Genomic DNA, 26746 nt, shown 5'->3' with positions numbered 1-26746 from the left:
CACAGAAGCCTTGTCTTCTCCAGTTAGGCAGCTGGATACCATTCTGCTGACACTGACTTGCGTACACATTCAGGGCTTGGCACAGAATGGGTTGGTATCCACCTCCTACACACAGATCATACACACAACTCTCTACAAAGCTCTGTGGAGGAAGTTGTTGATGGCAAACAGCAAAAGGTCCAGAGTTGCTCAGAAGGATACCACAGTGGTCTGCATTGTTGTATAAAGCGCTCTGATCCTCCGTGCAGGCAGCACAGCTTAAGCCTTCACAATGAACCCCGCATTCATGATCATCATCATCTTTATCCTCATCATGCCCCGATGTTTTCCAGCTGTTGGCAAAACCCACGTCAGAGCTCACAACCGCACCTTGGCGGGTGCGAAAGTCATCACTGTGGTCATTGTTGAAGTTTCCACACAGGCCACATGTTGCATTCTGGTAAGTGTTGGGGACACTGATTCTGACATGATGGTAGTTGTCATAGGAAACTTGTAGTCCAAAGTCAGTACTGACAACAACAGAAAAGCCAGACTGGTAAACCTGGACTCTGCTATTACGTAGGGATATTGGAGTGGCTGCAAAAGTTCCATTAACCTGTAAAGATTTAATGAAGATTTAAGTGTAAAAGAACTAAATTAAAAACATATCAGCAAGTGGAAAATGTGCGTTGCTAACCTTAGCTTCACCAGGACGTCCTTTGACAAGCTCAATTGTTTCACCATAGACATATAGCTTGACCAGCCGTGTCCAGGCAACACGTGTACTACCCCGGTGTTCATTCTTGCCCTCTACTCTGTAGTAGGGCAGCTCCAGACCACACTGCTCAGATAGAACATAAGTGCATGTGCCTTGAAAGTGAAACAGAGCCTTATCGAAGGTATAGTAATGTGGATCCCCACTTATGGTGCAGGTTCTTCTCTGCACAGTCTGGCAAAAAAAGTGAGAGGAAGTTTTTTGGCAAATCTTGGAAAAGCTACAGGGTTGGTTGTGACAATGCAGGCCAGATGCGCTGCAGGTGCACTTCTGTGCACAGGTGCTGTCAGTCCAGAAAGAGTCACCCAGCTGAAAATATTCACCTTTGGAGAAAATATTACAAAAGTTATTTAAAGGCTTCATTTTGCAAGCAGTCCATTTCAACCATTATAATAATATCATATATCATGTATCACAATAAAGATATAACAATGTCAATAACCCTCTGATTCTGGTCTTACCATTGAAAATGCAACCTTTTTCTCCTGTCCGGAAGGCCCAGCGACCAGATAAGTTGACATTGCTGCCCAGGCTGAAAACTGAGTCACTGCCTGTTGCATTATTAGTGAAGGATCCAGGGATGGTGTAATATTGAACGGAGTTGATTGTGTCATATCCAGCCTGAAATATACATGTCATATAAATAAAAATAATTTATTTTTTAATTTAATTTTTTATTAAGAGTAGTTTTCTTTTTTTGGTGTTGCTGGTGGAGGTAAAGTATGTTTTTCAATTCTAACCTGTACATTGCGAGTTGTTGCTGCTATGCTCCCATAATTCATCAAAACAAATGAATACTTGTTAGCAGATATCAAGACAGCTTGAAACGTTGTTTGCTGAAAAAAAAAAAAAAAGATGTTTATTGAACAGCTAATGACAAGTGAGCCACATAATATGTATTTCCTTCAGTTAGAAGAGGAGGAGTTACCGTTCCAGAGGTTGAAGAGTAGGCCACCTGATACCATGTTGCAACAAAGACATAGTTGACATCTATGTTCAGTGTTGGGAAGTAGGTGTTAATGTCCTGTGCAGCTCGTTGGACGACACTGCCGTCTGTAAACTGGTCGTAGTAGATCTGACCATTTTGTCTGTTGTCTAAATCTGCCGAAAATGGAGCAATGATGTCTAAGGATCCATTTATTGGAAACATCTGAAGTGGGAAACTACTCAAGGGAGCAGTAAAGGTCAAATGGCCATTGTTGTTGACCTGGAAACAAACACACCAATACTTACTGACCATAAGCCTTTGTATAGCAACTGCAGCCACCATCAGTCAAATGGTGTCAAGTAGAAACATTAGTCTTTGTCATCTATGCATGCTCACAGCCTGTTACCATGTCATTTTAAGGTAAAATTTACATTTAGTCATTTAGCAGACGCTTTTATCCAAAGCGACTTCTAAGTGAGGAACAAGGCAAGCAAACAAAATCGAAGTCAAGGACAAATCAGAAGATATACAACCTATTAGTATATATGTATATATATTAGTCATATTGATTAAACTCCAGTCATTCTATAATTTCTCAAACATTAAATTAAAGTTGAAATCAAAACATGAAATGTTTAATTTACTAAATCTAATGATATGTTTTTTTCTTTCTTCCACATTTGTTCTTCTGTTGCAGATTTTGTTAATCAACTTTTGATTTTTACTTTTATTTTGAAAAATATGACAAAATGCTTACATAAATATGATTATATGGCTGTCCAAACCACAGAAAGGGTCGTTGCAGGGAAATCTGTGGTGAACTTCCATCATCTGATACAGGGCATGTTGTTCCAGATATTGGGTAGAAGTGTCCTACAGTAGGATGACATTTTGGGAAAAAAATAAAATAAAAAGCTTTTTTTATATACACGCATCTGCATGTACATGTAAATCAACAAATAGCAAGTCTGAGGAATTGAGTGAGGTCTGTATCAAAATAAATTATGAAATAAATTAATACCACACAGTAATGAAAAACCTGATAATGACTAATTATTTAATAAGTAGTAGACATGAACATTATGGTACTGCCATCATCATAAACATACTTGGATATTTCTTTACATTTGCATTACTTATTCCTGAAAGTCATACCTGGTACTGGAATAGTCACTGTAGTGATGAAAAGAAATGAATATAAATCAATAAAAACATATTTACATTATTAACAATAATAATCAAAGGTCAGTTAATGAATTCAAGAAAGTGCATCAACAAATTTAAAATCACTCATAGAGCTTACCTGGTTCTGGAGTAGTCACTGTAGCGATGACAAAAATGAATATGAATGGATAAAAACATATTTACATTATTCACAATATTAATCAAAGGCCAGTTAATGAATTCAGGTAGATGTTTACATGAAGAGAGAGACCTTTATAGAGTCTGTGTAAAGTATCCACGTCCACAATCTGTCCCTTCTACTGCACTCTTACGCTAAACAACAGATTTAAAATTCTCCTTCCTGTTAGTCATAGTGCTTACCTGATTCTGGATGAACCACTGCATTCATGAAAAGAAGTGTATATTAGTAAATGAGAAAAAAAATCTGAATTATTTACATTATTAATCATAGATAAGTTGATGAATTCAAGTAAATGGCTATATTTCTGAAATCACTTGAAAATCACAGAATGATAATATTCATATTTATCCACCAACTGGGAAGTTCAAGGAATTCAGTGATGTCTATCTCAACAGAAAGTATCACATACACATGTAAATCATGAACATAACAGTAATGGCAGGATTACAAAATCAGTTTAAAGATCTTTATGTTGTGTGCTGTCTATTTTATAACCAAACTATAAATATTTTTTTACAATTGCATTTGCAGCTAACATCTTGGATACTCATTCCTAACAGTCATAGTACTTACCTGGTGTTGCAGGAACCACTCCATCTATGAAAAGAAATACATATAAATGAATGAAAACATATCAAAATTAAGTAAATGCATCAACAGTTCGAAAAGTAAAACTAATTACAGCATGTAATTGTTTCATGAAAGCTTGTTTTTACATTTGAGGCATTTTTATGTAAACCATTTTAAAATGCCGGGGTTGCTTTATTCAGATTCGATTTTATATTTGACACATTTTCTTGTAAGTTAAGTCTGTGTAGAACAGTAAAAAAAATATGTGTTTTGAGTTTATCACACCACAGAAAAATGTGTTTAAAATTCTTAAACAGCTCTGCAATCCTAAAAGGCTCCCATGAAATATAATCGCAAGTAAATAATTTTAATACAGTTTCGACCACATCTATAAAACCCATCAACTCTCTCTTCTAAAGTCTTTTCTAAACGTATACATTATTAAACAGAGACTGGTCAGTGAATTTTACTAAATTCATCAACAGAAGAATTTGATTTTATAAAATACTCACTCATGCTGCCCAAAAGCAGCACAACATGCAGCATGATTTGACATGCCATCCTTTAAAGCTCCAAATTCAAACCTGCTGAACAAACATAAATTATTAAAGTCAAGTTGAAAGCAAAAACTGAAAAGTACTGACATGTTATTTTATAGAGTAAAAGGCAGATGTTTTTGTTTGTTTGAATTTTAATTAATAAAGTTGAAGATAAAAAGTTTTTTTTATTTATTTATTCATTTCAATTAATTAAATTCTATGATAGGCATAATCCAGCAACAGTTAAAGGTAATGGTACTTAAGAATCAATCAATTACCTGCTCTTATGTGCTTCTCTTGTCCTCACACCTCTTGCTGATGTGGGGCTGTAGGGCTGCAACACAGAGCAGCTTTATACCTTGAAAGCTGGAGTCTTTCCAGAAAATTCCTCCCTACTTGGTCACACGTGGGTAATTGCTTCTTGATAACTAGGAACCAAAAAGAAAGTGCAATTATTGACTCTTAGTCTTAACCAAGCAGAGTAAGTTAAGGTATTTTAATTCATACATTCAGAAAGTATTGACAAATCTTCATTTTGATCATTCAGGTAAAGTTGTCTAGAAGTTGAGTCATGGCAACTGGGTTGGACTAACAAGCAGTTTGTCCTGTGTTAGGATAAATCAAAAACTTAGATTAAAAAAAACTATTCTATTGGTTTATACATACAATACTTGATATTCTAGTTTAACTACAAATTATTTTCTTTACTTTAGAAAGAGAAAACTCAATGAATTCTCAGTACGTGTAACAATTAATGACTTGCGTGCTCTCTCTCTCTCTCTCTCACACACACACACACACAAATCCTGATCTTCCAAACTCCACACACAAAATAAGATGAAAGATTTTTACCAGCTTTAATGGATTTAATCTTCTGAATAAATAGAATTCAAAGATGATTCTACACACAATGAACCCTGAAAATGCTTAAATATCGACCTGTTAGTCTGATTTTAAAACTGTCTGTGTTGATACGGTTAATGCAGCAGTCACAGAGTATAGATAAAGGCATCTTATCAGCAACTATAAATAGTTAATAATTGCTTTCATATGAAAGTGCTCTTCTTTGTTCCTCTTGTGGGTGTGTGTGTGCAAGCAGTAATCAAATGATAATTACAGTTCAATTAATTACAGTTTACAGTGGTTGTTTTTAATAATAACAATGTACTCTCCATGTTAATTGGTGAGACGTGAAAATGTGACAACATTACATTAGAGTAATAATGTCAGTGTAAAAACCAAACTGGCAGGACAGTTTCAAAAAAGAAAATCCTCATTAGTAAAACATGAGAAAAAAAAAAAAAAACGAAGGTACATGGTAAAATTATTACCCATGGCCTTTTATAACCAGTACATTGCAAATCTATCTTCTTAGTTGCTTTGACCTCCTATATATACTTTACTGTATGTAGGTTTTGTGTATTTTCCTTTGATTGAGTTTTTCACTGCTGTAACTTCTGTGACTGCTTTGTTACAATCACTCCTATCTTTACCTACATTAGTATAAAATGTGCAATGTTAAACTTTATTGACTTTCAATAATGTTTATTTCACAAGATCTTGGGAACAAAAGATATCAACAAAATATTCCATGACTGATTAGCAGCTGTCACATATCCATGTTTTAAATGTTGTTTTTAAAAACAACTCTTAAATAAACTCCAAAGACAGGGCAGCATGATAAATAGAAGTCCTCCATCTGTGTTGAGAGAGGGGGTGTTGATTTGCACATGCAAAGCTTCCCTTACCCCTCTCTCAAACCCCTTGTCTTCTTTGTCCAATATTTGAACGTCACAGTCCTTAAACAAGTGTCCTTTGTCTTTAAGATGAAGGTACACAGCTGATTCAGGTCCCGAGGTGTTACTCCTCCTGTGCTGTGCCATCCTCGTGTGTGGCGGCTGTTTGGGCTCTCCAACGTAGAGCTCAGATCATTCATCAGTGCATTGAACCGCATACACTATATTGCTCATTTTGTGATTTGGAGTGTGGTCTTTGGGGTGGAAAAGTTTCTGTGTAAGTGTTGGTGGGTTTGAAGTAGACAGGTATGTTTTGTTTTCTGAAAACCTTTTTCACCTTCTATGAAACCCCAGCCATGTAAGGTATGACCAGGGTTTTGGGTTGGACCTAGGACCCCGAATGTTTCCCTTGTTCTTTTCCTGGAACAGGGTGCTGCCTTGTTGAAGACCCACTTGGGGCATCCACAGGTCCTGAGAGCTGTCTTTAGATGCTTGTCTACCTTCTTTTGGGCTTCTACGGAGGTGGGGATGTTTTGTGCTCTATGGCTTAAAGTCCTGATGACTCCTATTTTGTGTTGTAATGGGTGATGTGAGTCGAACAACAGGCACTGGTTAGTGTGTGTGGGTTTCCTGTAAACCTCTATTTTCAGTCTTCCGTCTGTCACAATTATGACCGCACAGTCCAGGAAGGCCAAATGGTTATCTTTGGTGTCTCTCTAGTGAAACTGATGTTGGTTTCCACTAAGTTAATGTGGTCTGTAAAAGTCTGTACCTCCTGGATCTTAATCTTTACCCAGGTGTCATCCTCATATCTGAACCAGTGGGTCAGTGTCATCCCTGAGAATGAGTTGAGAGCTTTCTTCTCTACCTCTTCCATGTATAAGTTTGCTACAATGGGTGACAAAATTGGTTATCTTAGATGTGACCGAGTTACTACTAAGAGGGGATCCTTCCTTGTGTATTTTGGGAAGGCCATAGAGTGGCAGCAGTGGCTTCCCCAATATACAACCTGTAAAATGCCCTATCTATAATTGCATTTTCCAGTTCCAGATATTTCAGGCAGTCTATTACCTTCTTTTTGTAGTTGCTGGTGGGGTCTCTTTTCAGTTTTTCATATGTGTGCTTGTCCTCCATCACCTTTCCATGGTAGTCTGTAGTGTTAAGGATGACATCCTGTTCCAGGAAGGATAATAATTGTTTCATCTGTGTTAACATGTGTTAACATCTGTGACTCCAAAACACAAAATGAGCAATTTACTGAATGCAGTCCAGTGCAGTGAAGAATGGCACAGCACAGGAGGAGTAACACCTCGGGACCTGAATCAGCTGTGTACCTTCATCTTAGGGACAAATAAGACTCATTTAAGGACTGTGATGATGAAATATTGGACAAAGAGTACAAGGGGTTTGAGAGAGGGCTGAGGGATGCCTTGCATGTGCAAATCAACACCCCCTCTCTCAACAGAAGTGGAGGACTTAGACACAACCTGTCTTCTATTTATCATTTTACCCTTTCATCTATCCACAAAAAGGCCAGAAACAGTTCAAACCTGCACCAGGTTGGACACGCTTAATGATCCATTTTAGGGGTTGAGCAGAGGTGTGGAAGGAAACCAAACCTCGAGCATACATTTGTGGTCTCTAACTATCTTCAGACTGAAGAAGCTACTTGAATGAGTAGCGAACGTTTCAACTTAACAAAAGGAAGTCCAGTTGCCATGACTCAACTTCCAGATAATCTCAGCTATCTTTACTTCTCTACAGTCAGATGAGGTGAAACAGCACAACACAGTAGATAATGGAACAGGTAAGCAGTGAAATTTTAAATATGCAGGTTCCTTCTTCATGGGCAAGGTGTGTGCCCAAAACCAGTGAAGGGTGTTGGTTAGTTAATTATTGACTTTATTAAAAACCAGTGTGACTAGTTGGACATTTGTTTTTTTCAGTTTGTGTCCTCTTTTGTGTGGGTGCATTTCTTTCTCTATCTCCCCATTTCTTTACCTTTCTGCAGGCATCCCCTGCCTTGGAGCAGTATGTTTCCAGGTTCTTTTCTATCTTCCTTTCCTTTAACACCAACCATTGCGCTCATTGTAGTTATCCGAGAGGCTAACCAAGTTAGCCGCAAAGCCAGTGTTGTTTATAGTCCGTGTTCCATGTTTGTAGAAATCTAATAATGTTTTGGGATTTTTATGTGTACACATTTTGGCATGCTGTCTATGGTGCATATAGAACATCAAGGAGAGAAGTAAAATAGGATGAGGGTTCAAATTATTTTAGTGTTTGCTGTCATGCAGATATGCTTTCCTATGTTGTGTTTTGTTTTGACACTGTTAATGGGGACCAACTAAAATTAATAAAATGTAATTATGTTGCATTTTTTTAAATACTGACTCATGTATGCTTTAGCCTGGCACAGCATGTATTTACATTTACATTTAGTCATCAAGGCAGTTTTCCTTGGTGTCTACTGTGTGGTGCTGATACCACCAGACGTCGTTCACTAGTTGAGCACAGTGGACAGGAGGGGATGTAGACCTGAACGAATGAATTGAGATAAGTTGGAGCTGAAGAGTTCACCACTCTGTAAGTAAGAGACAGAGCTTTTTCCACCCGTAGGGATTCCACAACAGTCCGAATGTAAAAAAATTAATGCCCCACATTCCAGTAACTCTGACATGATGATTTCCTTAATGACGTGGTCTTACAAACTGGAAGGATAAATCTCATACTTATAGGAGCAAAGACTGTTTTGTGCAATACAAAAACATACATGTACAAAACGTGCTCTGAATGTAGGTCTAGACTGATTGCCCTGATTGAACAGAATTAGAAGATGAGTCTATGCTTAATGGAACCTGAAGATGCTTAAAGAGCTACGTAGTCTGGCTTTGGATACTAACTGCGTGTGTCAACACAATTGCCAAGCAGCCACAGACTATGGAAAATATGTCTGAATGATTTTTGTTCAGTCGATTGTTGTTTTCCCATTCTCTATTGTGCAAAAGATGATGAGGTGTCAACATATTTTACTGTTTGCTGGTTAGTTGGAAACATTTTTGTTCTGACACAGTTGTTGTGTACCAACAAGTTTGTAAAAATATAATTATGTTTTTAAATTACAGTGTGATGTGTTGCCTTGTGTATGCTCTACCCTGCCACAAAATGCGTAACAGTGCCAACAAATACCTCATGTGCTACAGTGACTCCAGATAAAACAAAAACAAATAAATAAAAAATTAAAAAAAAACTTCTTTTAAAGTCTTTAGTGAATTCATACATGTAAAGGCAAATACTGTTTCATACAAAGCAAAAACAGTTTGAACCTGATCTGAATGGAACTCTTAACACACAATGTAAAAACCACAAGCTGTGAGGATTTGACTGACGGGGACAAACGGATAAGATTAATATTACAACAAAACATCATCAGTAAGGTAAAACTAACATGTCTCACGACAGTCTATTCCCAGCTCACGTTCCCTATTAGTGGGTGAACAATCCAACGCAACACTGTGTCCTATACACACACAAAAGGCAGGGGACACAGGGACCTAACAAACACTAACAAAGTAACAACATAAAGAGACCCAAAACAACACGGTAGGAAAGTACCAACAAAACCATAAATAGACATGAAGAGTGACAACTGAAAAACTCTGAAAAACTGAAATGCAGGCAAAATGCGAATTAATAAATTAAACACACAAAGAACCAACTAACCACAAATACACTGCACTAATACAGGTCAATACACACTGAGATTACAAAGTACCAAAAACATGTGCTGTGGAAATGGAAAAAATAGTAGTAGTAGTATTATGATTATGATTATGATTATTATTATTATTATTAGCAACAAACCAGCAGCAAACAACAGACTGAGGGGAGGTTATAAAGGGAACAGACAACACAGGGGAGATGAATCAGTCATTATCAAAGTCCAGGTGAGTGGGAACCAGGTAAACACCAGGGGGAGACAAAAATCCCAACAGGACGGGGAATGAGGCAGGAACCCTGACACAAGCAGGTTTTAAAGTGCCCATGTTTTGCAAAATCCACCTTTTGGTCATTTTGGTCCATTTATATGACTCTAGCTTCTAAACAAACCTGTACCTGAAAGGTTTGGGTTGAGTCTCTGTGATCCAGTCCCTGTTCAGGCTCAGTCCAAACACTGCCCACAACAGCCTGGCTACAGTAGATTCACTTTGAAAACTGTACAGCGCCGGCTGTTGGACAAACTCAGTAGTCTTTCATTCTCCATTCTCATTTCATTCGTTTGGTTTATTTGAACAAGCAGCAGAACTAAGAGATGGTTCAGAGTCACCAGATCCATCTGTAGTTACAAACTTTATAAAAAAGGAAAGTTTTAAGTCTAGTCTTAAATGTAGAGAGGGTGTCTGCCTCCCGAACCTGAACTGGGAGCTGGTTCCACAGGAGATGAGCTTGATAGCTAAAGGGTCTGCCTCCCATTCTACATTTGGAAACTCTAGAAACCACAAATAAACCTGCAGTCTGAGAACGTAGAGTTCTGCTTGGAAGATATGGAACTATGAGATCTTTGAGATAAGATGGAGCCTGATTATTAGGTGATTTATGAGTGAGGAGAAGAATTTTGAATTCAATTCTGGATTTCACAGGCGGCCAATGGAGAGAAGATAACGTAGGAGACATATGATCTCTCTCGCTAATTCCAGTCAGAACTGCAGCATTTTTGATTAACTGGAGGCTTCTTAAGGAGTTATTGGGACATCCCATTAATAAGGAATTACAATAGTCCAGTTTGGAAGTAACAAATGCATGGACTAGTTTTTCAGCATCACTTTGGGACAGGATGCTCTTAATTTTAACAATGTTTCTCAGGTGAAAAAAGTCACTTCTACAGATTTCTATGATGTATGAAGTGAAGGAGATATCCTGGTAAAAGAAAAAAAAAACAAACAGTTTGTTTGCTATTTGTTTGTTTGTTTTTTACGATTTTATACTTTGTATTTTGCATGTAAACCACTTCTGAATCAAATCAGTCATAAACTTTAGAGTTGCTTTTTTTGCACGCATTTTTCAGACCCCTACCTTCAGCTGCTTTTACAAGGGAATAAAATGACAAAATATAAACATCACATGTATGTCTGCTGTAATTGAAATGTTTTGCGAAACATTAACTGAGCGTACAGATCACTGTGTTGTTTCTGAAACAGTTAATGCAGCAGGTATTGCATTCATAAGTTAGTATTAAACCAAATCTTCATAACACTGACATGTCCTTTGGTGGATTAGTTGTCTAGAGCAGTTCTCAAACACGAGAAGATATTTAAACAAAGAGGATCCCCTAGTGGGTATTGGATGAGCAAGTACTCAGAGGGAATAATAGTTAAAATGTCACAATATAGTTAGTTTGTACCCTGTGCGTTCTTAGTATGGTACATTGGAAATACAGAGGCTGCAAAAGACCTTTGTGCCAAGAACTTCAGAAGTGCATGGGCCCTGGATATAATCACATCAGTCTTATTTGAATGGTACAAACATGCAGTAAATACGTTAGGATAGAGACGTACCACAGAGATATAATATTATATTATTTTTGCATTTCGGCCCGCTGTGAAAGCAGCTGCTGCTTCTTTAACAGCCTGTGGGCGCTCTTCTGTTTTTGGCTCAGGTTCGGAATAAAGGTTCGCATAAAATATACCAGTGATAACTAGCAGGCAAAGTCTTGGTCCTTATAATTAAATCCAAGTTTGAAATGAAGCTCAACTAACTCCTGTATTGTCATGCTCCCATTAGAATAAAGACCAATCTGACGCACGGATTTACAGCGTTGTTTCCGGTAAAGTGCGCACCAGAAACTTTCCTTGTGATTACAAGAGACTTTCTCATGTGCTCGAGATAATAGGTTTGTTTCAGATGAACTGAGCAGGGAGAGACAGCAGGTGGCAGAGACGAGACGCTGCAATGAAGAGGGACAGTTTCCAACCATCCTGGCCGCATTCAGCAGTTTGAAGGTCACAAATACTCAAATAGTCCAACACAGAATGAGTTTAATATAATTTTATCCTCTGCTTAAGTGTCTATTGTTTGTTGTTTAAAAAGCTGTGTTTGATGTGTGAGATGCTGTGTTTATGGTTAACTCAAAATTTAATTTTGGCCATTAAATGATAATAAAACAATAATCTCTGTATTTTGGTCTAGTTATCACGTTTTTATGATTTTTAAACTTTTTACTTGTTTACAATAAACTACTGAAGTGAAGTTTTGTTAAACGTTTGATGTTCTCAAACACACCACCTATTTCCTGAACAGTTCACAGAAAGTCATTAATGTGTGTCTTCTGCATTCCACTGTCAAAATTATAAAGATGTTGTTATGAGTCAACATCACAATGGGATACTTTCATCTTCTATTTCCTTCTGTTACAGGAATGTGGGCATGCTTTAAGAAAACGTGAGCAAAAGATAAAGGCAGGAAGAGAGGAGGAAACAGCTTACAAACAAATGAAAATCACTATAGCAGGACAATAAGTTTAAATCAGTCATTTTCACTGGATTTATTGGCCCCCATCTGTTGGTGTTATTCGATGTAATAAACTACATGCTAATTTTGATGGAGATAAGGAATTAGGGACTTAGGGCCACTCCAATACACAGATTGGATTAGACAACAAATGAAAATACTCAAATACTCCATTAAAACACTTTATATATTCTTTTACCCTTTAATACCCTACATTACTTATTGAATTACATATTGAGTGATATTTGATGATGATGTGATGATGATGATTTAAGGTTATGAATTACAACAAGAAAATTAAAGATAAAAGTGAATGATGCACACAAAGAGGTTTCAAGTTTATCACCATGCACATTGGTTCCCCTGGTGTTCTGAAGCAAAATTTCTCACCAAAAATACAAAACCAAACTTAACAACAAATAGAAATACAACTCAAAAGCATAAAGGGCATAATATGTTGATTTGATGAAGATTTTAAAATATGGTTAGATCAGAGTTTTGGCAGTCAGCAAACTGGTTAGCAGGGACACCACTGAGATCATCTATCCTGTAGCACTGCTTGCTTTCTCCACATTGTCTGCTAAAAAACGAAAGATTTACAGTAGGTCAATTGTCCAAGTCCTATGTCATAGAGAAGACGAATACATCATTTATTAAATGGATAGAGAGTTTTACCTTCACGCTTTGATCTTGAGACTAGTGGTCCTAGTGAGATGGCAGTAGTGTCATGGTAAGATACGTCTCTGCGAACTCGCCCATGGTCACCTGGGTAGCAGTGCTGCAGGAAAACCACATCAATGGAATTTACTGATGCTTCTGTTGTTAATCTCTATAATCTAAGTACAAACACAATTGTGAAGAACTTACAGCTGTGCAGTTGTTTTGGCTCAGAAGACAAAGGTGGACCTGGCAGTGCAGGTAGATGGATGAAAAGTTGGTGAAGCTGAACATCCTGAAGGAGAATCTGGCCACAGTGGAGATGCCATTCTGAACCAGCTCCACTGTACCATCTTCTTGATTGGGACACCTGGATGACAGAGGGAGTTGTAGAAGGTTGTTACCTTTTGTTACCAGGCTGACAATAAAGGACCAAGGTTAAACTCAAAAAGAGAGGATGGTTGAAGCATATGCAGTGAGGTCCTGTTAAGGTTAATTTATGTTTTTATTTCAAAAACAAAATATGTGTTTTCTAAGATAAGGTGAGAAAGCAATAGTCTTTTACTGTGCACTAATGAGATCCGAGCGGGTAGGATAGTCAGCATCGTTGACCGGCGTGGCCCAACAAGACTCAAGAATGGTGGAGATCTGACGTTCATCGACTCCTTCTGCCCGCACCTCCACATACAACCTCTGGCCTATTTCCACATGTATGGTACTGTTACTGGTCAGGGGGACGTGGAAGTCAGCGTCCTGGTAAGGGCTCATTCTCAAATGATAAAGTCCACTGCCACATGGAAGCTTCTTTCTTATAATGCTGCACAGAACAACATATAGTATGAACACATTTGAGAAGGACATTACATTTATTAAGATAAGATAAAATGTATACTACGTACATAAAAATTAACAAGGGCATTTATATATATATGTAAAACCCTATTAGCATTTACTCTTGACAGATTTTGATATTACAAGGACTGTATTAAGCAGCACCTAAGGCCGGAGCTGATAGAGAAAAATATGCAGAGGAAAAGATATTGTCACCTCTCTATAGGGTTGATGCCCACATCCATGGACAGAGCCTGACTCAGAGGATATGAGCAGCAGAAACCTACACTGATGTTTCTCTGGCGATGGACTAGACCTCTACCGAAATCCACACTGCCCTCCATGGCATTCTCATACATGAAATGTGTTCCATTGCTCTTTAGGTTGAAATGAAAAAATGGTATTAGTTGAGTAGTTGTAATAACTAAAACTGTACTCAGCCAGCATTGAGAAACTGTGGTGTAATGACTGCACCTTGAGGACTGTACCACACAGCTGGTTATCATTGTCGAAATGAAACAACAGTCGTCCGTCCTGGACAGTTCCCCTACAGGAGTCATCACGAAGATGGAGGGCCCTAAAGTCAAAGCCAGCCTCAAACAGCTGACAGCGCGACACTGACATGGTGCCTGAGCTACTGGAACAAGCAATGGACAAGTCTAGGACAGAAAAATAAAATCTGTAGTTTTGTATAGTCAATCAACTGTAGTTTGAAATATATCTGAGACAAAAAGTGTACTACAACATATTGTGAACAAGTCTGTAGGTTTAAATTGTTAGGTACTAAATGTTTAGTATTGACTCTAACTTAAACATAAGTGAAATCTATTGTTCTGTATTCAATGACCATACCACCATATTTAAGAAATAGATACTCCTCATTGTACAGTTAAACACTGTCAATTCAAACCCAAAAAACAAACCAGACAAAGCAGCATTTCAAGAGATGTTGCTCTCACCATAGCTCTGATTGTTGGCTCGAGGGTAGTGCTCATCACAGAAGCAGCCGTACACACCGTCTTTTTGACCACACCACTCATAGTCTGTACAGTTCAGACTTTCACAGGGATCTGATTCAGCTATGAAAGGTGGGGATAAATGATGCAAATTAAACAAGGCAACAGAACGTGAAACTGAAATTATTGATTGAAGAAGTAGAGCAAGTATACACCCAGTGCAAACATACCACAAGACAAAGCTGAACGCCAGTCAGAGATGTTCAGTCCCAAAACTGAGCAGGTCCTCTCATATGCTGACACAGCAGAACACAGCATGTTGTTGGCTGGAGTGTACAGGCAGAGATCATAGACACAGGAACTGAAAAATGGCTCTGGATTAGAGTGCTGGTGGCAGGCAGCAAATGGGCCACTGGTGTTGGTGATGACACTACAAAGCTCTGAGTATTCTTCCCTAAAGCGACAGTTGTTCTCTCCATCACCACTCCTTACATCGGTGGATCCACATCTAGAAAAGACAATTGGTTCATTTTCTATTCCATATTTATTGTAGTATGTATACTATACAACCGTTCTACAGCTGCTCACCCTGCTTGGCTTGTGTTTGCCTTCCAGCTGTTTCCAAATTGAAAGTCATTTTGTGCCAGAGTTCCATTGGGAAAGACTTTGTCATCTGCAGGGTTGTTGTTGAAGTTTCCACACATCCCAGTGACTTTGTTTCTGTGATTTTGGCCAATTCGGACCAGTAAGGTGCTCTGACCATCAAACTGGACTGTCAGGTCTGTGGCATCGACCCTGATGTAGCTTCCCTGTCTTACTATATTAGCTAATGTTCCTGCAGTGGCGGGGACAGAAACCTCACTTCCATTTACCTGGAGGGATGACAGATTTTACAGAGACAGAGAAACTTAGCTATGTTTAAACCAAACAGTTATATGAACTAAATAAGTAAGTAATAAAGAGTTTACCGTTAATTTTGTGTTGGCTCCGATCCTGATGTACACACTCTCTGTTTGTCTTGAGAGATAAATATCCACTGCTGATACAAAGGACACAACGTTGTTGCCACGGTGATTATTGGTGGCTGCCACCTGAAACTGGGTTTCACTGATGTCATGGCTCACGCTCTCAGTGATGATGTAAGAGCATGTGCCCTGGAAATGAGCCAGTGCTCCATCAAAGGTGATGTAATGTGGGTCTCCCAACACAGTGCATGTAGACATTGCATCAAAACAGCCCAGCTGACCATTTCTGATGGTGCACTGTTGTGCAGCAGAGCAAGATGTAGCAGAGCAGTGCAGGTCATTGGGACCATGACATTCACATCTCTGGGAACAACCCTCTGTCCAGAAGGACTCACCAGCCTGTAGTATAATAAGAAGAAATAAGAAGAAAATACTGATTGGAAAAGAGGCAGAATAGTGGAAGAGTAGAAGCAATTTTCCACTCAGGTTTATTGAGTCTAGAACAAAAAGTGGTTTTACTGTAACTCAATTGACAGCCTCACTCTTACCATCAACACTGGATATTTAAAACATAGTTCTGTTTATTGTTGTTGACAATAATTGCCTCAACACTGAATTTAATTCTTTGGACTGGTTTTTACTTTAAATGTAAGAAAACTCAATTCAGTATTTTATCCACAATTTCAATCTATCTAATCTACGCCTGTATTGACAAAATGTCCCTTAGGGAAGTCATTGTTGATTGTGTAGACTGTTAAAAATACTGTGAGGTCCTCATTAATCCTTTACAGAAGTATATAAATACAATGTTAATAAAATAATAATAAATGTATTTATATATTTATGTTTAATCTGTTTGTTTGTTTTTGTTCCTTTCTTCTAAACAATCAAATCGCAATTGTGTATTGGTCCCTTCAGCACAGTTATTCAAATCTGATGTTTTATTTATTTGCAGTCATGACTTACATTGTAGTAGGAACCATCATGCTGGCACCCACAGCTGTCCTCAGGGACACAGCTTGTCCCACGCCTTCTGAAGCCTTCATTGCAGAAACAGCCCTCAGAGCAAACCTGTGCACAGGGGGCATTACCGGTGCTGGCACAAGTGTGGCCACAGTCTGTTCCACACAGCTCAAAATGGCTGTTGGCTGGACAGTTGATTGCTAAATAATTGAGGAAATAATTAATTATTTATTATGTAATTACTTATATTATCAAAAGAATTGTATTATTAGTAGGTTAAAATACATTACGTAAGTCAGTAAATTATTTCCATATGTAGAATATTCTGATTACTGACATTTTTAAAAACTGAAAGTAGAGCCTACCTGGTGTTGGACTAGTCACTGTAGCTATGAAAAGAAATGCATATAAATGAATAAAATCCTATTTACATTATTCTTAATATTTATCAAAGGTCCATTAATGAATCCAAGCAAACGAATCAACAAAATTAAAATCAGTCATAGAGCTTACTTGGTGCTGTAGTAGTCACTGTAGCTATGAAAAGAAATGCATATAAATGAATAAAAACATATTTACATTATGAACAATATTAATCAAATGTCAATTAATACATTTAAGCAACTGCATCAACACAATAAAATCAGTCATAGAGCTCACTTGGTTCTGAAGTAGTCACTGTAGCTATGAAAAGAAATGAATATACATGAATAAAATCCTATTTACATTAATCACAACATTAATTAAAGGTCAGTTAATGAAATCAAGCAAATGGATCAGCAAAAATAAAGTCAGTCATTGAACTCACTTGGTGTTGGACTAGTCACTGTAGCTATGAAAAGAAATGCATATAAATGAATAAAATCCTATTTACATTAATCACAACATTAATTAAAGGTCAGTTAACGAATTCAAGCTAATGGATCATCAAAATTAAAGTCAGTCATAGAGCTTACTTGGTGCTGTAGTAGTCACTGTAGCTATGAAAAGAAATGCATATAAATGAATAAAAACATATTTACATCATAAACAATATTAATCAAATGTCAATTAATACATTTAAGCAAATACATCAACAAAATTAAAGTCTGTCATAGAGCTTACTTGGTGCTGTAGTAGTCACTGTAGCTATGAAAAGAAATGCATATAAATGAATAAAAACATATTTACATTATTCTAAATATTTATCAAAGGTCCATTAATGAATCCAAGCAAATGAATCAACAAAATTAAAATCAGTCATAGAGCTTACTTGATGCTGTAGTAGTCACTGCAGCCATGAAAAGAAATGCATATAAATGAATAAAAACATATTTACATTATGAACAATATTAATCAAATGTCAATTAATACATTTAAGCAACTGCATCAACACAATAAAATCAGTCATAGAGCTCACTTGGTTCTGTAGTAGTCACTGTAGCTATTAAAAGAAATGCATATAAATGAATAAAAACATATTTACATTATGAAAAATATTAATCAAAGGTCAATTAATGAATTTAAGCAAATGCATCAACAAAATTAAAGTCAGTCATAGAGCTTACTTGGTGCTGTAGTAGTCACTGTAGCTATGAAAAGAAATTAATATACATGAATAAAATCCTATTTACATTAATCACAACATTAATTAAAGGTCAGTTAACGAATTCAAGCTAATGGATCAACAAAATTAAAGTCAGTCATAGAGCTTACTTGATGCTGTAGTAGTCACTGTAGCTATGAAAAGAAATGCATATAAATGAATAAAAACATATTTACATCATAAACAATATTAATCAAATGTCAATTAATACATTTAAGCAAATACATCAACAAAATTAAAGTCTGTCATAGAGCTTACTTGGTGCTGTAGTAGTCACTGTAGCTATGAAAAGAAATGCATATAAATGAATAAAAACATATTTACATTATTCTAAATATTTATCAAAGGTCCATTAATGAATCCAAGCAAATGAATCAACAAAATTAAAATCAGTCATAGAGCTTACTTGGTGCTGTAGTAGTCACTGTAGCTATGAAAAGAAATGCATATAAATGAATAAAAACATATTTACATTATGAACAATATTAATCAAATGTCAATTAATACATTTAAGCAACTGCATCAACACAATAAAATCAGTCATAGAGCTCACTTGGTTCTGAAGTAGTCACTGTAGCTATGAAAAGAAATGAATATACATGAATAAAATCCTATTTACATTAATCACAACATTAATTAAAGGTCAGTTAATGAAATCAAGCAAATGGATCAGCAAAAATAAAGTCAGTCATTGAACTCACTTGGTGCTGGACTAGTCACTGTAGCTATGAAAAGAAATTAATATACATGAATAAAATCCTATTTACATTAATCACAACATTAATTAAAGGTCAGTTAACGAATTCAAGCTAATGGATCAACAAAATTAAAGTCAGTCATAGAGCTTACTTGATGCTGTAGTAGTCACTGTAGCTATGAAAAAAATGCATATAAATGAATAAAAACATATTTACATCATAAACAATATTAATCAAATGTCAATTAATACATTTAAGCAAATACATCAACAAAATTAAAGTCTGTCATAGAGCTTACTTGGTGCTGTAGTAGTCACTGTAGCTATGAAAAGAAATGCATATAAATGAATAAAAACATATTTACATTATTCTAAATATTTATCAAAGGTCCATTAATGAATCCAAGCAAATGAATCAACAAAATTAAAATCAGTCATAGAGCTTACTTGATGCTGTAGTAGTCACTGCAGCCATGAAAAGAAATGCATATAAATGAATAAAAACATATTTACATTATGAACAATATTAATCAAATGTCAATTAATACATTTAAGCAACTGCATCAACACAATAAAATCAGTCATAGAGCTCACTTGGTTCTGTAGTAGTCACTGTAGCTATTAAAAGAAATGCATATAAATGAATAAAAACATATTTACATTATGAAAATATTAATCAAAGGTCAGTTAATGAATTCAAGCTAATGCATCAACAAAATTAAAGTCAGTCATAGAGCTTAATTGGTGCTGTAGTAGTCACTGTAGCTATGAAAAGAAATTAATATACATGAATAAAATCCTATTTACATTAATCACAACATTAATTAAAGGTCAGTTAACGAATTCAAGCTAATGGATCAACAAAATTAAAGTCAGTCATAGAGCTTACTTGGTGCTGTAGTAGTCACTGTAGCTATGAAAAGAAATGCATATAAATGAATAAAAACATATTTACATCATAAACAATATTAATCAAATGTCAATTAATACATTTAAGCAAATACATCAACAAAATTAAAGTCTGTCATAGAGCTTACTTGGTTCTGTAGTAGTCACTGTAGCTATTAAAAGAAATGCATATAAATGAATATAAACATATTACCATTATTCTAAATATTTATCAAAGGTCCATTAATGAATCCAAGCAAATGCATCAACAAAATTAAAGTCAGTCATAGAGCTTACTTGGTTCTGTAGTAGTCACTGTAGCTATGAAAAGAAATGCATATAAATGAATAAAAACATATTTACATTATGAACAATATTAATCAAATGTCAATTAATACATTTAAGCAAATGCATCAACACAATAAAATCAGTCATAGAGCTCACTTGGTTCTGTAGTAGTCACTGTAGCTATTAAAAGAAATGCATATAAATGAATAAAAACATATTTACATTATGAACAATATTAATCAAATGTCAATTAATACATTTAAGCAACTGCATCAACAAAATTAAAGTCAGTCATAGAGCTTACTTGGTGCTGTAGTAGTCACTGTAGCTATGAAAAGAAATGCATATAAATGAATAAAATCCTTTTTACATTAATCACAACATTAATTAAAGGTCAGTTAATGAATTCAAGCTAATGCATCAACAAAATTAAAGTCAGTCATAGAGCTTACTTGATGTTCGAGTAGTCACTGTAGCTATGAAAAGAAATGCATATAAATAAAAAAAATCATATTTACAGTATGAACAGTATTAATCAAAGGTCAGTTAATAATTATATTAAACATTTTTTGCACAGACAGAGAAATGCTGTATGTTTCACTAAAGGAAAGCACCTGTAGAACATGAAAAATAAGATTGTAGGGAGTACCTTTCTGCTCCACAGACAAGGTAAAACAGAAAAATGAGGTGAGACTGCTTGCATCAGACTCTGTTCTTCTTTGTGTTTTGATAATTTTTCAGACAGTTAATAAATTCAAGCAAATGCTTCAACAAAATTAATATCAGTCGTAGAGCTTACTTGATGCTCGAGTAGTCACTGTAACTATGAAAAGAAATGAATATAAATGAATAAAATCATATTTACATTAATCACAACATTAATTAAAGGTCAGTTAATGAAATTAAGCTAAAAGTCAGTCATAGAACTCACTTGGTGCTGTAGTATTCACTGGAGCTAAGAAAAGAAATGCATTTAAATGAATAAAATCATATTTAATATTAATCACAACATTAATTTAAGTCAGTCATGGAGCTTACTTGATGCTCGAGTAGTCACTGTGGTGATGAAAAGAAATAAAAGGTCAGCTCATCAATTCAGTTAGATGCATCAACAAAATAAAAGTGAAATTAATTACAGCACCTAATTGTTTTATTCTAGCTTGTTTTATTTCACATCTGACACATTTTTTACATAAACTAAATTCAATTTAAAGCTCAACATTTTCAGGTAAGCATGTTTTAAAGTCTGTGTAAAGTATCCAGGTCCACAATCTCTCTCATTTACTGTACTCTGCCAAAGAATATAATCTAGGGGAAGTTCCCAAGAGAAGTTCTTTTACCCAGTGGTTTCACATGGGTGGTGCTGTTGACATGCTGTGTTTTTCTCAGTAACTTTACTCCAAAGAACTGTTGAAGACAGCTCTCTTCCACAATTTTTTTCTATGCACATAAAATAAAGAAATTCACTCTTACATTAACTTAAAAGTGATTAAGAATCATTTAACAATTCTTTAGGTTGTTTGTTGTCATCATCATAACCGAATTAGGATATTTTTTTTCTAATTTACATTTGCAGTTAACATCTAAGATATTTATTCATAGCGCTTACCTGGTGGTGCAGGAACCACTCCATCTATGAAAAGAAATACATAAAAATGAATGAAAACATATCAAAATAAAGTAAATGCATTAACAGTTAGAAAAGTGAAACTATTTACAGCATTTAATTGTTTCATGTTAGCTTGTGTTTACATTTGAGGCATTTTTATGTAAACCATTTTAAAATGCTGGGCTTTTTTATCCAGATTAGATTTTTTCATTTTGGTCTGTGTAAAGCAGTAGAAGAAATATGTGTTCTGAGTTTAGCACACCAAAATACTAAAGTATGTCTTAAGATCTAAAAATGTGTAAGTTTAGTCTTCTCTGTCTCTGTTGTTGCAGTTGTGTCTGAATTTGCTGCGACTCGTCACCACATTCGTGGACATTTAGCCCATAAATATTTATTACTAAAGCTAAAAAACTTTTCAAATAATAGGTTTAAGTATGAGGTATATAAAGTATTGATGTACATTTATTTTCATGCATGTTTGTTTTTTTAAAACAATGACTTTTTGATAATAGATAAATACAATTCTGATAGTACACCCATAGGAGTCATTGTAGCGTTTGGAATAGAAATTGTATGCAAGAGAATGACTAAATGCATCAACAGAAATAAATGTCAAGTTAATTGCATTTGATTTTATGAAATACTTACTTATGATGCCCAAAAGCAGCACAACATGCAGTATGATTTGACATGCCATCCTTCAAAGCCTCAAATTCAAACCTGCTGAACAAACACAAACTATTAAATTCCTATGAAAGTAGAAACTGAAAAGTACTTACATGTTATTATATAGTGTAAAAATCAGTTGGGTTTTTTATTTTTTATTTATTTTATTTCTTTTGTATTTTAATTATTACCATTCATCATTATTTATTTTATTCTTTTTTATTTATTTATTCATTTCAAATAATTAAATTCTCTGATATTATGCAGCAACATTTAAACATAATGGTACTTAAGAATCAATGAATTACCTGCTCTTATGTGCTTCTCTTGTCCTCACACCTCTTGCTGATGTGGGGCTGTAGGCTGCAAGACAGGGCAGCTTTATTCCTTGAAAGCTGGAGTCATTCCAGAAAATTCCCTTTAATTGGTTACACGTGGATAATTGCCTCTGAATAACTAGCAACCAAAAAGAAAGTGCAATAAGTGACCTAAGTCTTAAGTATGCAGAGTAAGTCAAGGTATTTATTCATACATTACATTTACTTTAATTGTTTTGTGGTGAAGATTCTCATCCAGGTAAAGTTTAGGCAGTTAGTCCTGCGTTGGGATAAATTAAAAACTTAGACAAAAAAAAACAAAAAAAAAGTACTTTGCACCTATAGATTTTAGTTGTAGAGGGTTTCTAGTTTGAGAATTTCTTTTTAATGAAAAATAAATGCATAACATGCAGAGTGTGAACAATTTCCATGTGGTCTGTACGTTCAGTACTTAATATTCTAGTTAAACTATGAATTATTTTCTTTTAGAAACAAAAAACTCACTGAATCCTCAGGGTTTTTTTTTCCTTGATGCTGTTGATGTGCACTGATAAGTTTGTCAAAATGTAATTATGTGTTTTTAAATTATAATTTGCGTAGGATTTAGCTATTGTGTGACCTCAGCATGTGTAACAATTAACCACTGATGTGCTGGGGATTTCTAACATGCAACACCAACATTAATTTTCTTTAATGTACCCACACACACAATAACTGGTCTCCCAAACTGGAAGCAGTAATTACATTACACTAGGAGAACAGATTTTAACCAGCTTTAATGGACTGAATCATCTGAATAAATCGAGTTAAAAGATGATACTACACACAATGCTTGAATATGAATTTGTTAGTCTGACTTTAAATGCTAACTGTTAGTGTTGATACACTTAATGCAGCAGTATTTATGGACGCACCTTATTAACAACTATAAATAGTTAATACTTGCCTTCATGTGCAAGTGCACTTGTTGCACCTGTTCCTCTTGTGGGTGTATGCATGCGAGAAGCAATCAAATGATAATTGCAGTTCAAATTGTTGGTTATAATAATAACACTGTACTCTCCATGTTGATTGCTGACATGTGAACATGTGACAACATTACACTGTAGTAATAATGTCAGTGTAAAAACCAGACGGGCGGGGCAGGTTTAAAAGAAACTCCTCATTACCAAAACATGAAAAATAAATCGAAGACACATGGTTAAATTATCACCCATGGCCTATTGAAATCTTAACATCTAGCGCTCTAATTAGCAGCTGTCACATATCCAGATGATATTTTTAAGGTTGTTTTTTAAATAAACTCCAGACACCTTCTCTCCACTCTGGATTCTGGATTTCTTATTTATTGTACTGTTCATATTAAATATTTTTTAATTACTATCTGATATGTCTGAAAAGATAATCTCAACAACACTCTTAGACTTTTCTGTTAATTTACACAAAAACTTCAACAGTATATTTCTGTAACAAAAAGCAACTGTAGTGAGCCCACAAGCATAAGTCAACAACCCAGTTTGAATTTTCACCCATCTTCATTCTTCAGATTAATAGGTAAGTGGCTTTTTGTTTTTTGCTTCTTAACATAATAATAATAATAATAATAATAATAATAATAATAATAATAATAATAATAATAGAGGCTGCACCCCCTCCACCATGTTTGCCAGCGGATAATACATTTTATTTAAAGCACCTTTCAGAACACTCAAGAACACTGTACAATCAACAATAAATCAACAACACAGGACAAAACAGACAGACTATACAAGCACAAGTGTAGATTACAGTGAGTAGGCAATCTTAAATAGGTAGGTTTTGAGTTTGGATTTGAAGATAGGAAAAGAGTCAGTGTTATGGATGTCCTGTGGTAATGAATTTCAAAGAGTAGGGGTGGAACAGCTAAAAGCTCTGCTCCCCATGGTGCTAAGACGGGCAGGGGGGACATTGAGGTGGATGGCAGAGGAAGATCTGCGTGAGCGAGAGAAGGTGGCAATGTGGAGCATTATGGGGGCGGCGAGGTTGTGAATAGCCTTGAAGGCATACAGGAGGATTTTAAAATCAATTCTGTATTTGACCTGAAGCCATTGAAGTTGTTGCAGGATAGGGGTGATGTGTTCGGATGTGGAGGTTTTGGTTATAATACGTGCAGCTGAGTTTTGGACCAGTTGGGGAGGCCGAAGAGAAGAGAATTGCAACAGTCAATGCAAGAGGTGACAAGGCTATGAACAAGGATGTAAGTCGTCTGGGAGGTGAGGGAGGGACGGAGACGATTAATGTCCTGTAAATGAAAGTAAGCAGACCTGGTGATGTTGTTGATGTGGGATTGGAATGATAATGAGCTATCGACGATGACACCAAGACTCTTAACCTGGGGGGTGGGGGAAACAGGAAAACTGTCCATACAATGTAGTCTTTACTGTTTTTTAAGAGTGTGCATATATCCACTGATATGTAGTCAGATGAGGTGTTTTTAAGGCCACAGTTAATTAGTAAACTTCACAGTAAACAATGGCATAAGTAAACAGTAGAATTTTAAATATGCAGGTTTCTTCCTCGTGTTTAAGGTGTGTGTCCAAAACCAATGAAGGGTGTTGGTTATTTAATTATTAACTTAATTACAAACCAGTGTCACTAGTTGGAAATGTGTAGGTGAGTTTCTTCCTCTCTGTTTTCCCATCTCTGGACTTTCCTGCTAGTATCTCCTGCCTTGGAGCAGTATGTTTCTAGAATGCAGTTGCTGTTTGATGTTGTTGTTCTTCAGTTTTCTGTGGTTCTTTTCTCTCTTCCTTTCCATTAACACTCGCCTTGTAGTTACCTGAGAGCCTAACTAATTTAGCAGCAAAGCCAGTGTTGTTTATAACAATATTTTTGGTCTGTCTTCCATGTTTGTAGAAATCTAATTACGTTTTTAGATTTTCATGTTTGAATGTGCACACATGTTGGCGTGTATGACAATTTATAGTTTTGTTGTTATGGTCTCTATTGTGCAGAACATCAAAGAGAGATGTTAAAAGTGGATGAGGTGTTAATGTGCACTGACATGTTTGCAAAAATGTAAGTACATTTTTAAATTAGTGTTGGCTTGTAAATGCTCTACCTTGACACAGAATGATCAGCATGTATACCAATTAATGCCTCACGTGTTAGTACCTCTGGCATGATAATTTGGTTCCAACTTCCTTCACTAAGTTTCCTTAATGTAGTGGTCTTACAAACTGAAAGCATTAATGAGCTACTTTAAGAAGAATGTTCTCGTCAACACAACACAAAAACATATAAAAAAGTCTTTATAGACTGAATGCCCAAATTGAAACGAGCCTGTTCCCAAGGTTTTGTTCTCAAAGACAGTTTTTTTTTCTCTCCACTAACACCTTGTGTATGTTCAAGGTGGATTTGTTTTATATATATAATTTATGTCATTTGTTACTAAATGAACACTGGCTAGCAGAGACATTAATGTGTAAAGTGCTTTGGTGAACTCTCTAATTTTAAAATAGCTTAAAAAAGAAAAGAAGACAAGATAAGACAAGAGAGGGGATGCCGATGGTGTGGAAATTTAACTCCAGTTTAAAAACACTTTATAAATACTTGAGCTGCCTATGTAAGATCAGCTCAGTTTGTGCTGCCAGAGTTAAAGAAATTGTTGTTATCGTGGTCTCTATTGTGCAAAAGAGGATGAGGTGTCAGCATATTTTAATATTTTCTTGTTCTGACACTGTTAATTTCCACTGACTACTTTACTAAATTACAGTGTCATGTGTATGCTCTACCCTGCAGCAGTGCATGAAGCAAAGACTGCTTCATGCACTGTGTGTGTCACAAGTAGGGGAAAGGGACGAGGCAGGGATGAACGAAAACTAGATTTATTAATAGAAGAGTACACAAAACGGGGTACTAAGGGGGGTGTCAACAGACACTACAAAA

General features: G+C 35.7%; 1 protein-coding gene across 1 annotated transcript in view; it reads right to left on the bottom strand.

Moving 5' to 3' along the window:
- The window catches only part of LOC113156338 (alpha-tectorin-like), an 80731-nt gene that overhangs the window by 7037 nt on the left and 46948 nt on the right, over positions 1–26746 (bottom strand). Inside the window, exons 5-10 of the mRNA XM_026351417.1 lie at positions 2440–2549; positions 1683–1961; positions 1495–1590; positions 1216–1375; positions 677–1077; positions 1–595 (exon numbers count right to left, since the gene is read on the bottom strand). Coding sequence (XP_026207202.1) covers positions 1–595; positions 677–1077; positions 1216–1375; positions 1495–1590; positions 1683–1961; positions 2440–2549 — 1641 coding nt within the window. The remainder of the gene's footprint in view (positions 596–676; positions 1078–1215; positions 1376–1494; positions 1591–1682; positions 1962–2439; positions 2550–26746) is intronic.

This window comes from Anabas testudineus, chromosome 19 (assembly GCF_900324465.2).
Source record: "Anabas testudineus chromosome 19, fAnaTes1.2, whole genome shotgun sequence".
Lineage (NCBI taxonomy): Eukaryota > Metazoa > Chordata > Actinopteri > Anabantiformes > Anabantidae > Anabas > Anabas testudineus.
Note: the sequence above shows the minus strand (reverse complement) of the source record. Positions and strands in the feature narration are given on the sequence as shown.